Consider the following 11,393-nt stretch of genomic DNA (forward strand, 5'->3'; position numbering starts at 1 on the left):
TGGGGGAACAAGTTACCTCAGAAAGGGGCGGGAGAAACTCACAAGAGCCAATAGAAGGAAAGATCATCTAGGAGCATGCAGCGGGGCGAACCCGCACAAGCCAATGGGAGGAAAAATCACCTCAGAAGGGGGCGGGACGAACCCGCGAGAGCCAATAGAAGGAAACATCATCTCAGAGCATGCGGCGGGGCGAACCCGCGCGAGCCAATGGGAGGAAGAATCACCTCAGAAGGGGGCGGGACAAACCAAGAAGGGAGTCAGTGGGCGGGATCCGGCATCTAGCGAACCAATCGGAAGTGGCGACGACCCGTGCCGGTCCCGTGGCGGACCGGAAGCGGAGAGGTTCTGGGGGACGACGCTCTAGGCGAATCTCGGTGGTTGCGCAGGCGCAGTACGCGGCGCCCGGCCATGCCGAAGGGAGCGCGCCCGGCGACGGCCAAGCAGGAGGAATGGCGGGGGGAGGGCGAGGGGCAGGGTAAGCCCGGACAGCTGGGGCCCTCCGGAGGCGGGGAGGGGAAAGGCAGGACCCTTGGGGGGAGGGGGCGGGGGTTGGATCTATGGGAGGGGTCGCGGCCCAGATGCTTGGGTCCCCTGAAGGGACAGTGAGGTCTGGTGGGGGGGGGGAGCTGGGGCAGCGGGATGCCTGGATCCCCTGGGGGGGATTAACCCATTTGGGGGGGGCATTTAACCCTTTTGGGGGAGGGATTAGCTCTTTCGGGGAGCATTTAACCCTTTGGAGGGGGATTAGCTCTTTTAGGGGGGCACTTAACCCTTTTGGGGTGGGGATTAGTCCTTTTGGGGGGGGTTAACCCTTTTCGGGGGGGCATTTAACCCTTTTGGGGGGGAATTAACCCTTTTGGGGGGGAGATCAGCCCTTTTGGGGTAGGGTTTAGCCCTTTTGGGGGGGCATTTAACCCTTTTTTGGGGGGGATTAACCCTTTTTGGGGGGAATTAATCCTTTGGGTGGGATTAACCCTTTTGGGGGGAAGCATTTAACCCTTTTTTGGGGGGATTAACCCTTTTGGGGGGGATCTGGGATGCCGGGGTGGCTACGGGTCCCCTGGGTCCCTCAGGGCAGCGTGGGGTGGGTGGGGCAGGGAGTGACGCTGACCCCACCCCTTGCCCCCGCCCTGCCCCACCCAGACCAACCGGTAAAGAAGGGCAAGAAGGACCGGCGAGGCAAGAAATCGGTGAGCGCTTGACCCCTGACCCCTGACCCCTGACCCTGCCACCCCTGACCTCTGCCTTTTGCCCCCTCCCTCCAAGTTCTTCGAGGAGCTGGCAGAAGAGGAGAAAATGGCACCCGCGGAGGCCCCCACCCCCCCAGAGAAGGAGGCGCCGCCCCAACAGGTTCGTTAGGGCCGCGCTAATGAGGGGAGTGGAGGGCATTGAGCCAAAGGGGGTGGGTGGAGCTAAAAGAGGTGGGGCTAGAAGGGGTGTGGCTAAGTGGGTGGGGCTAGATGGGGTGGGGCGTTGGGGTAGCTAGGACTTAGAGTTAATGAATGAGGTAACGACGGGCGTAATTAAAGAGGGGGTTAACGAGGTGTCTCGCCCCCGGCCAGGCCTCCCGGCGGAAGCGAGACCGGCGGAAAGAGCGGCGGCGGCCGGGGGCGGAGCCTGAGCCCGAGGAGGTGGAGCTTATCCGGCGCCTGCAGGAACTGGCGGCCGCCGGCAGCGAGGAAGAGGAGGAGGAAGGTGAGTCCTGCGAGGGGGGGGGGGTCTTTTATCACCCCCACGCCCCCAGGAGCAGCGAGTTCACCCGGGCTAGAGCGTCCCCACCAGGAAGTGCTGGGCTGGGGCTGCTCTAGGCCGTGGCTGACCCGCAGCTCTATGGTTCCTCACTAACCACCCCTCCCCGTGTCTCCCCCACAGCACCGGCCCCCAGGAAAGGGGGGAGGAGGAGGAAGGTGAGTGCGTGGTCCCCAAAATAGGGGAGGGACCCCAAAATATGAGAGGGGGGGGTTGAGGAGGGGGACACACCCCAAAAGCGGGAAAGCGGGGAGGGGGGACTGAGAGAAAGAAGCCAAAATTTGAGGGTGGGGGAGTTAAAACGAGGGCGCCCTGAAAATAGCAGGGGGGAAGGAAATATTTTGGGGTCCCCGGTCCCCATGCCCGCGTCCCCCTCCCAGGGCGGCAACGTCTTCGCGGCACTAAGCCAGGAGCAGAGCGAGGAGGAGGAGGAGGAAGAGAGGAGGGACGAAGGCTCGCGGCCCGGCAAGGGCAGAAGCACCAAGGTGGGGGTACCCGGCTGCCTGGGTTCACTGAGGGGGGGATGAGGGCACCCCAAAAGCTGTGTCGGGGGCGGGGCCCGGATGCCTGGGTCCCCCCTTCTCTGATGGTTCTGGGCAGGAGGAAGAGGAGGGTGAGAAGAAGAAGAAGAGCCGCAAGAATGAGAAGAGCAAGGGGAAGCGGCAGGTGAAGGAGCAGTTTGGGGGTGGGGAGCACCCCGGGGTGGGGGTCCCCAAACCCTGGGGTCTCACCCCATTGCTTTCCCAGCAGGGAAAAGCCCCCAGTGAGGACGAGGCCGAAGGCTCCGATGAGGACGTGCGGCCCAAAGGCGCAAAGGTGAAGGGGGGGGGGGCAGGGCAAACGCAGACACCTGGGTGCTCTTTGGTGGGGGATGGGAGCCTGACACCCCCCCCCCCACCCCACCCCAGAACAAGTTCGCGGCTCTGTGCGACGAGGAGGAGGAGGAAGATGAGGCCGAAGAGCCCCGGAAGGGCAGCGAGCCCGTGAGTCCTTTGGGATGAGGGGGAGGGGAGAGCCGCCCGCATGCCTGGGGCTGATGGGGGATGGGCGCACCCCCTGTCACAGCAGGAGGAGGAGGAGGAGGAGGAAGAAGCCGGGAGGAAGGCCGAGCCCGACGCCCGCGTCAGCAAAAAGGAGAAGAAGAAGATGAAGAAGCAGGTGAGGGGGGGCGGAGCCTGGTCCTAAATGGGCGTGGCTTGGCGCGGAGGGGTGTGGTTTGGCCCTGAAGGGGGCGTGGCTTGGCGCTGAGCCCGCCCCTTCCCCCCCTCCCCAGCTGGAGTACGAGCGGCAGGTCGCCACCATAAAGGCAGCGGCGGCGGCGGGGGAGAACGACTTCTCGGTGTCGCAGGCCGAGCTCTCCTCCCGGCAGGCCATGCTGGAGAACGCCTCCGACATCAAGGTGAACCCCCCAGAAACCCCCGGGGATCCCCCCAAAACCCCTCTGAATCACCCCAAAACCCCCCCGCCAAAGTCCACTCAGGTGGTACCTACCTCTCCCCCCCCTGGTGAGGTGGTATCTCCCATGTGTGTCCCCCCATGCCAGAGAAGTGGTATCTTCCATCCCCCAGTGGGCAGCACTATTATACTGGAAAGGGGGGGATTGGGACATGCCATTATACTGGAAAGGGGGGGATTGGGACATGCCATTATACTGGGAAATGGGGGGATTGGGACATGCCATTATACTGGAAAGGGGGGGATTGGGACATGCCATTATACTGGGCAACGGGGGGGGGAATGGGTCACACCATTATGCTGGGAATGGGAGGGAGCTGGACCACAGTATACTAGGAAAGGGGGGAACTGGGTCATACCACTGTACTGGGGATGGGGGGAACGGGGCTACACCATTATATTGGAGAAAAGGGGACGAGTGGATCACTCTATTGTACTGGGAAAAAGGAGAGAACCAGGTCACTATTGCACTGGGGAAGGGAGAAACTGGATCGTACAATTGTACTGGGGAAAGAAGGGAACAAGATTATTCCATTTTACTGGGAAAGAAAGGGAACTGGGGCATACCATTATAAGGGAAAGGGGGGGACTGGGTCACTTAATAAGATTGGGAAAAGGGGTGACTGGGTTCGTGTATTATACTGGGAAAGCGGGGGTCTGAGCTACACCCTTATACTGGAAAAGGTGTAGGACTGGAGCATGCCATTTTACAGCGGAATGGGGGGGAACTGACCCATACTGTTATACTGGGAAAGGGGGTATCTGGATTATACTGCTCTACTGGGATAATCCTGCACAATTGTACTGGGAAGCGGCAGGGAACTGGATGCCACCATTATACTGAAGAATAAAAGTAACTGAGTCACAGCGCTGTACTGGAAAAAGGGGGTGCTGGGCCATGGGGGGGGTCAGGGGGCCACCCCGTTACCCCGGGGGGGTCCCTGACCTCCCCCCCTTCCCCATCACAGCTGGAGAAATTCAGCATCTCGGCCCACGGGAAGGAGCTCTACGTCAACGCCGACCTCTACATCGTAGCCGGGCGCCGCTACGGCCTCGTGGGACCCAACGGGTGGGTGCCCCCCACCCTTGGGGGGGCAAGACGGGGGCGTTACCCCCCCCAGCAGCATTTAACCACTCGTTTGCCGGCAGGAAAGGCAAGACGACGCTGCTGAAGCACATCGCGAACCGGGCGCTGAGCATCCCCCCCAACATCGACGTCTTGCTGTGCGAACAAGGTGCGTCCGGGGGGTCTCGGGGTCCCCTGGATATCTGGGTCCCCCCAAAACACCCGAAATCCCCCCCGAAACACCCGGGATCCCCCCAAAACACCTGAGATCCCCAAAGCAGCCAAGACTCCCCCCAAAACACCTGAGATCCCCCCAAAATGCCTAAGATCCCCCAAAACATCCGTGACTCCCCCCAAAACACCCAAGACTCCTCCCAAAGCACCCGAGACTCCTCCCAAAATGCCTGAGATCCCCCCCAAAACACCCGTGACTCCCCCCAAAACACCCGTGACTCCCCCCAAAACACTCAGGACTCCCCCCAAAACACCCCAGATTCCCCCCAAAACACCTGAGATCACCCCCAAAACACCTGAGACTCCCCTGAAAACATTTGGGATCCCCCCAAAACACTCCAGAGTCTTCCCAAAATACCTGGCATCCCCCCAAAACACCCGAGACTCCCATCAAAACACCTGGGATCCCCCCAGAACACCTGAGACTCCCCTCAAAACACCTGAGACTGCCGCCAAAACACCTGGGATCCCCCCAAAACACCTTCCCTGTCCCCCAGAGGTGGTGGCGGACGACACGCCGGCGGTGCAGGCGGTGCTGCGCGCCGACACCAAACGACTCCGGCTGCTGGAGGAGGAGAAACGGCTGCAGGCGATGCTGGAGGGGGGCGACGACGCGGCCGCCGAGCGCCTGGAGAAGGTACGGGGACACTTGGAGACATCGGGGACCCCCTGAGGACCCCCTTAAATTTACACCCGCGCTCCCTCCGTAGGTGTACGAGGAGCTGCGGGCCATCGGGGCGGCCGCTGCCGAGGCCAAGGCGCGGCGGATCCTGGCCGGTTTGGGTTTCAATCCCGAAATGCAGAACAGAGCTACCAGGAAATTCTCCGGTGGGTGGCGGATGAGGGTGTCCCTGGCCCGGTAAGTGGCAGAGGGGGGGGACACTGGGGAGGTGACAGGCGTGGCTGGGACCCACTGGTGACAGCGGTGTCATCTCAGGGCCTTGTTTATGGAGCCGACGTTGTTGATGTTGGATGAACCCACCAACCACCTCGACCTCAACGCCGTCATCTGGCTCAACAAGTGGGGACGGGGGACAAGGGGGGGACGAGGGACAAGGGGGGGGGACACGGGACAAGGGGAGGGACGAGAGACAAAAGGGGGACGAGGGACGGGGGGGGGATGAGGGACAAGGAGGGGGGACGAGGGACAAGGGGGGGGGTGAGGGACAAGGGAGGGGGACGAGGGACAAGGAGGGGGGGTGAGGGGAGGGGGACGAGGGACAAGGAGGGGGGACGAGGGACAAGGAAGGGTGAGGGACAAGGGGGGGATGAGGGACAAGGAGGGGGGACGAGGGACAAGGAGGGGGGACGAGGGGGGGGGACACGGGACAAGGGGAGGGACGAGAGACAAAAGGGGGACGAGGGACGGGGGGGGGACGAGGGACAAGGAGGGGGGACGAGGGACAAGGGGGGAGGGTGAGGGACAAGGGAGGGGGACGAGGGACAAGGAGGGGGGACGAGGGACAAGGAAGGGTGAGGGACAAGGGGGGGATGAGGGACAAGGAGGGGGGACGAGGGACAAGGAGGGGGGACGAGGGTGGGGGACAAGGAACAAGGAGGGGGGACGAGGGACAAGGAGGGGGACGAGGGACAAGGGGGGTGAGGGACAAGGGCGGGAGGTCCCAGGGGTGGGAGGGACCCTGAGTGGGGGTGTCCCCAAGGTGGGGGTGTCCCCAGAGTGGTGTGTCCACATTGCAGGGTGTCCCCATGGCAGGGTGTCCCCAAGGCAGGGGTGTCCCCAGGGTGCGGTGTCCCCAGGGTGGGGGTGTCCCCACCTTGGCGTGTCCCCAAGGGGGGGTTTGTCCTCCATGATCTGAGCTGTCCCCAAGGCAGGACAGTGTCCCCAAAACGGGGTGTCCCACCAGGCTTGTCCCCAAGATGCAATTCCCCAACTGAGAGGGGGGATTGTCCCCACCCTGGGGTTTGTCCCCACAGCCGGGGTGTCCCCTCAACGTCCCCCCCGATGTCCCCATGTCCCCCCCCAGTTACCTGCAGACCTGGAAGAAGACGCTGCTGGTGGTGTCCCACGACCAAGGTTTCCTCGATGACGTCTGCACCGACATCATCCACCTCGACGCCCAACGCCTCTTCTACTACCGGGGCAACTACAGTGCGTGGGGAAGGGAGGGGGCAAATTAGGGTGGGGCTGGGGTAATTAGCGGGGCGTTAATTGCCTCCCTCGGCCCCCCCGATGTCCCCCTGTTGTCCCCCCCAGTGACCTTCAAGAAGATGTACCAGCAGAAGCAGAAGGAGCTGCTCAAGCAGTTCGAGAAGCAGGAGAAGAAACTCCGCGACCTCAAGGCCGGCGGCAAGTCCACCAAGCAGGCGGTGAGCCGAGGGGAGATCCCACGGGGATCCCTTGGGATCCACTGGCTGACGGGATCCCCGTCTGCCCCCGGCGTCTCTCCATTCCCTTGTGTCCCCCCTGCAGATCCCCCTCTTGGGGACCCCCATCTTTCCTGGGATCCGCCCCCCGCTACATGGGCTGGCTCCCCCCCCTGCAGGCAGGATCCCCTGCAGGGATCCAGAGGGATCTGGGGGCAGGATCCACCCTCCGGCTGCCCATGGGGGGCAGTTAGTGGAGCTGTTACCCCACGGGACACCCCACAGTTGGATCCCCCCACGCAGCCCAGCTCCCCTGTGGGGATCTGATGATGGATGTGGGGGGCCTCAGCGGATCCCAGAGTGGATCCCTGAGTGGATCCCACCCCTCAGGAAAAACAAACGAAGGAGGCGTTGACGAGGAAGCAGCAGAAATGCCGGCGACGGACGGCGGCGGAGGAAGCGGCCGAGGCCCCGGAGCTGCTGAAGCGACCCCGGGAATACACCGTGCGCTTCACCTTCCCCAACCCGCCCCCCCTCAGCCCCCCCATCCTCGGCCTCCACGGTACCCGGGGGGGATGTGGGGGGGGATTTGGGGGGCTGTGGGGGTGTTAGGGGGTGGTTGGGGGGCAGGTGGGGCGCTGGGGGGGCAGTTGAGGAGGGTTTTGGGGGGCTGGGGGGGTGGTTGGGGGGGTTATGGGGCACTGGGGGGTGTTATGGGGGGGTTATGGGGTACTGGGAGGCTGGTGGGGGGGATTTGGGGGGCTGTGGGGGTGTTGCAGGGTGGTTGGGGGGGAGCTGGGGCACTGGGGGGGCAGTTGGGGGAGGTTTTGGGGGGCTGTGGGGGTGTTTGGGGGGGGTTATGGGGCACTGGGGGGGTGTTAAGGGGTAATTGGGGGGGACCTGCGGCACTGGGAGGGGGTCAGGGCGTATTTGGGGGTGTCGGGGGGTATTTGGGGGTGTCAGGGTATTTGGGGGGGATCAGGGGGTATTTGGGGGGCTCAGGGGGTCTTTGGGGGTGCCTGGCCCCCCCCAGCTCAGCCCCCCCCTTCCACAGGCGTCGACTTCGGCTACGAGGGGCAGGAGCTGCTCTTCCGCAACCTCGACTTCGGCATCGACATGGAGTCGCGGGGTGAGACCCTACGTAAACACCGGGCTGGGGGGGTACCGGGAGACCCTACAATAACACGGGGTGCCGGGGGGCCCCCCCTTTTTTTTTTTTCCTCTTGCCCCCCCCCCCCAGTTTGCATCGTGGGCCCCAACGGCGTGGGGAAGAGCACGCTGCTGCAGCTCCTCACCGGGCAGCTGACGCCGGTAGGGACCCTCCCCCCAAAAATGTGGGGGTGCACCCCCAAAACAGGGTGGGGCTCTGGGGGGGGGGGTGTATCGATTTGGGGGGGCTGCTCTGGGTTTTGGGGCTCCCCCCGGGGATGGGGCGAGGGGGGAGATCCTACGATAACACCCTGCTGTGAGGGGTGGGGGTGGGGCGTCCCCCACGGTGCTGGGGAAGGGTTGGGGGGTCCCCAGGGATGGGGGGAGGGTCTGGAGGGTTTGGGGGACCCCCTGGGCTGGGGGGGGCTGGTTTTAGGGTGCCCCCCCCCCAGCACAGCTCTCTTGCAGACACGGGGGCAGATGCGGAGGAACCACCGGCTGGTGAGCAGGGAGGGGGGCGGGGCCTCTGGAAAGGGCGTGGCTTTCAGAAGGGGTGGGGCTTATGCAGAGGGTGGGGCCTTAGAAGAGGGTGTGGACTCTGAAGGGGGTGGGGTCTCTAGACATGGAGGTGGGAGGGGGGTGGCGCTTCCAGGGGTGGGTGCTCAGGCTGGGGGGGGTGGAGCATCAGGATGGGGGTGGGGCCTCTGCCAGGGGTGGGGCCTCTGCCAGGGGTGGGGCTTGCAGGTTGGGGTGGAGCCTCCAGAGGCATGTGCATAGGCCAAGGGCGGGGCATCGGGATGGGGGTGGAGCTGCAGGCAAGGGGTGGGGCCTGCAGGGGGTGTGGTCTCCTGCCCAGGGGAGTGGTTCCCACTGACAGAGCACATGGGGGGGTGGAGCCTATGAGTAGGGGTGTGGCCTGCAGGGGGCGTGGCTCCCCACTAGGGGGTGTGGCTTCCTACCCGGGGGGTGTGGCCTCACCGCTGCAGCAGGCTCTTCCATGCAGCAAAGCTGGGGGGGGGGGGGAATAGTAATCCCACAGGTGTGGCCACTGGGTGTGGCCAGTGGGCGTGCCCTGACCCCGCCCCACCCCTCCCCCCCCCCACAGAAAGTGGGCTTCTTCAACCAACAAGCGGCCGAGCAGCTGCGGCTGGAGGAGACGGCGGCCGAGTACCTGCAGCGCGGCTTCAACCTGCCCCACCAGGACGCCCGCAAGTGCCTGGGCCGCTTCGGGCTGGAGGGACACGCCCACACCCTCCAGATCGCCAAGCTCTCCGGTGGGGGGCGGGGCTAGCGCGGGGGGGCGGGGCTGGGGGCGGGGACAGCGCCTGGGGAGGGGTCCAGGCTCTTTGTGCTTCAAAGGACACATACGCGTCTTAATCTCGGCGATGGGCGGAGCCAGAGCGTAGGGGTGGGGCGTCTTAGGGGGTGGGGCCAAGGCAGGGGCGGGGTCCGGGCTGTTTGCGTCTCAAGGGGCACACACCTCGATGAGGAAGGGCTGCCTGCGTGGGGGGTGGGGCCTCCCAGATGGGCGGGGTCTCTGGGTGGGCGGGGCCAACGCGGGGGCGGGGCCTGGACTGTTTGTACCTCAAGGGACACCTGCACTTTTCAATGGGGAAGGGGGGTGTGGGGTCTTGGCGATGGGCGGGGCCAGAGTGTATGGGCGGGATCTCTGGGTGGGCGGGGCCAACGCGGGGGCGGGGCCTGGGCTGTTTGTGCCTCAAGGGACACCTGCACTTCTCAATGGGGAAGGACTGCCAGTGCGGGGGGGGGGGGGGGGGGGGGAGGGCGGGGTCTTGGCAATGGGCGGGGCCAGAGCATATGGTCGGGGTCTGTGGGTGGGCGGGGCCAAGGCGGGGGGCGGGGTCTGGGCTGTTTGCATCTCAAGGGGCACACACCTCAATGAGGAAGGTGGGGGGCGGGGCCTCCCAGATAGGGTCAGGCTCTCGGCGATGGGTGGGGCCAGTGCGTGGGGGCGGGGCCAGTGCCCGGGGGGGCGGGGCCTGGGCTGCTTGTGCCTCAAGGAGCATATGCACGTAATGGGGGAAGGGAGGGGGCTGCCACTGGGAGGCGTGGCTTGGGGAAAAGGGGGCGGGGCCTCCCAGCTGGGGAAAGGCCTCGGCAGGGGCGGAGTCAGCGCCGAGGGGGCGGGGCCTGCGCCGCTTGCACCCCAAGGGACATGTGCACATCTCAATGGGGAAGGGGAGGGGCCTGTGGAAATGGGGGCGGGGCCTCGTGTCTGGGGGCGGGGCCTGGGTGTAGACTGGAGCCAAGGAGTGGAGCCACTGTGGAGGGGAGCGGCCTGTCCTGAGGGGGGTGGAGCCTCCTGCCGGGGGGGGAGGGACTTTGCCAAGATTCTGAAAGGGGTGGGGTTGAGAAGGGGCGGGACCTGGGAGAAAGGGGAGGGGCCTGGCAGCATGGGCAGGGCCAAGTGGCAGAACACTGGGGAGGGGAAGGACTGGGTGTTATTGACAGGGCTCAGAGCCTATCAGGGAGTGGGGGGTGGAGCTGCACCAGGGGGTGGAGCTGCATCGGGGGGGTGGAGCTCTCTCAGGCTAAGCCCCGCCCCTTCCCCGCAGGGGGGCAGAAAGCCCGGGTGGTGTTTGCCGAGCTGGCCTGCCGCGAGCCCGACGTCCTCATCCTGGTGAGCGGGCGGGGCGGGGCAGAGGGGCGGGGCTGAGCGGAGGGGCGGGGCACCTGGACCCCTGGGTCCCTCACCCGCCCCTCCCCCCCCAGGACGAACCCACCAACAACCTGGACATCGAATCCATCGACGCTTTGGCCGACGCCATCAACGAATACCGGGGAGGTGAGGTGGGGGGGGGTGTGTGGAAAAAGCGGGGAGGGGGCGGGGTCGGTGTGATGTCATCACCACCTCACCGTGACCTCGCAGCCGTCATCGTGGTGAGCCACGACGCCCGCCTGATCACGGAGACGGGCTGTCAGCTGTGGGTGGTGGAGGAGCAGGGCCTCAGCCAGATCGACGGCGACTTCGACGACTACAAGCGGGAGGTGCTGGAGGCGCTGGGGGAGGTCGTCATCCACCGCCCCCGCGAGTGAGGGGGCGGCGGGGGGGTGGCAGGGGCGGGGGGGCTCCATCTGCACCCCCTCCCCCCGCTAATAAAGAGGAATGGTGCACCAATGGCTGGAGAGCGCCTTCATTTGGGGCCGCCGTCAGTAGGTTTCAGAGTGAACGCCACCAGTACGTTCCAGAGTGAACACTATCAGTAGGTTTTAGGGTGAACGCTGCCAGTGGGTTCCAGAGTGAACACCACCAGTAGGTTTCAGAGTCAACGCCATCAGGTTTCAGAATGAACACCATCAGTAGGTTTCACAGTGAACGCCACCAGTAGGTTCCAGAGTGAACACTATCAGTAAGTTTCAGGGTGAACGCCATTAGTAGGTTTCAGGGCGAACG

At 64.8% G+C, this 11,393-nt stretch overlaps 1 protein-coding gene across 6 annotated transcripts; it reads left to right on the top strand.

Moving 5' to 3' along the window:
- The first annotated feature begins 344 nt into the window (after positions 1 to 344).
- On the top strand, positions 345 to 11,332 carry ABCF1 (ATP binding cassette subfamily F member 1). Of its 6 annotated transcripts, none has more exons than XM_075134629.1 (26): positions 345 to 475; positions 1,144 to 1,190; positions 1,267 to 1,350; positions 1,563 to 1,695; positions 1,873 to 1,907; positions 2,130 to 2,234; positions 2,350 to 2,415; positions 2,500 to 2,565; positions 2,658 to 2,732; positions 2,815 to 2,907; positions 3,023 to 3,148; positions 4,173 to 4,273; positions 4,354 to 4,439; positions 5,002 to 5,141; positions 5,215 to 5,363; positions 5,442 to 5,525; positions 6,490 to 6,614; positions 6,720 to 6,832; positions 7,220 to 7,391; positions 7,884 to 7,958; positions 8,070 to 8,140; positions 8,447 to 8,479; positions 9,084 to 9,252; positions 10,555 to 10,619; positions 10,712 to 10,784; positions 10,869 to 11,117. In XM_075134629.1, the coding sequence occupies exons 1-26, from the start codon at positions 409 to 411 to the stop codon at positions 11,033 to 11,035; spliced, it is 2,520 nt and encodes an 839-aa protein (XP_074990730.1). In that variant the 5' UTR covers positions 345 to 408; the 3' UTR covers positions 11,036 to 11,117. The 6 variants fall into 6 exon arrangements, with proteins under 6 accessions (XP_074990730.1, XP_074990727.1, XP_074990728.1 ...); XM_075134627.1 differs by having other exon boundaries at positions 363 to 475; positions 2,497 to 2,565; XM_075134628.1 differs by having other exon boundaries at positions 368 to 475; positions 2,497 to 2,565; positions 2,818 to 2,907.
- Positions 11,333 to 11,393: the final 61 nt, after the last annotated feature.

The sequence above is a fragment of the Calonectris borealis genome, chromosome 33, assembly GCF_964195595.1.
Source record: "Calonectris borealis chromosome 33, bCalBor7.hap1.2, whole genome shotgun sequence".
In the NCBI taxonomy this organism is placed as follows: Eukaryota; Metazoa; Chordata; class Aves; order Procellariiformes; family Procellariidae; genus Calonectris; species Calonectris borealis.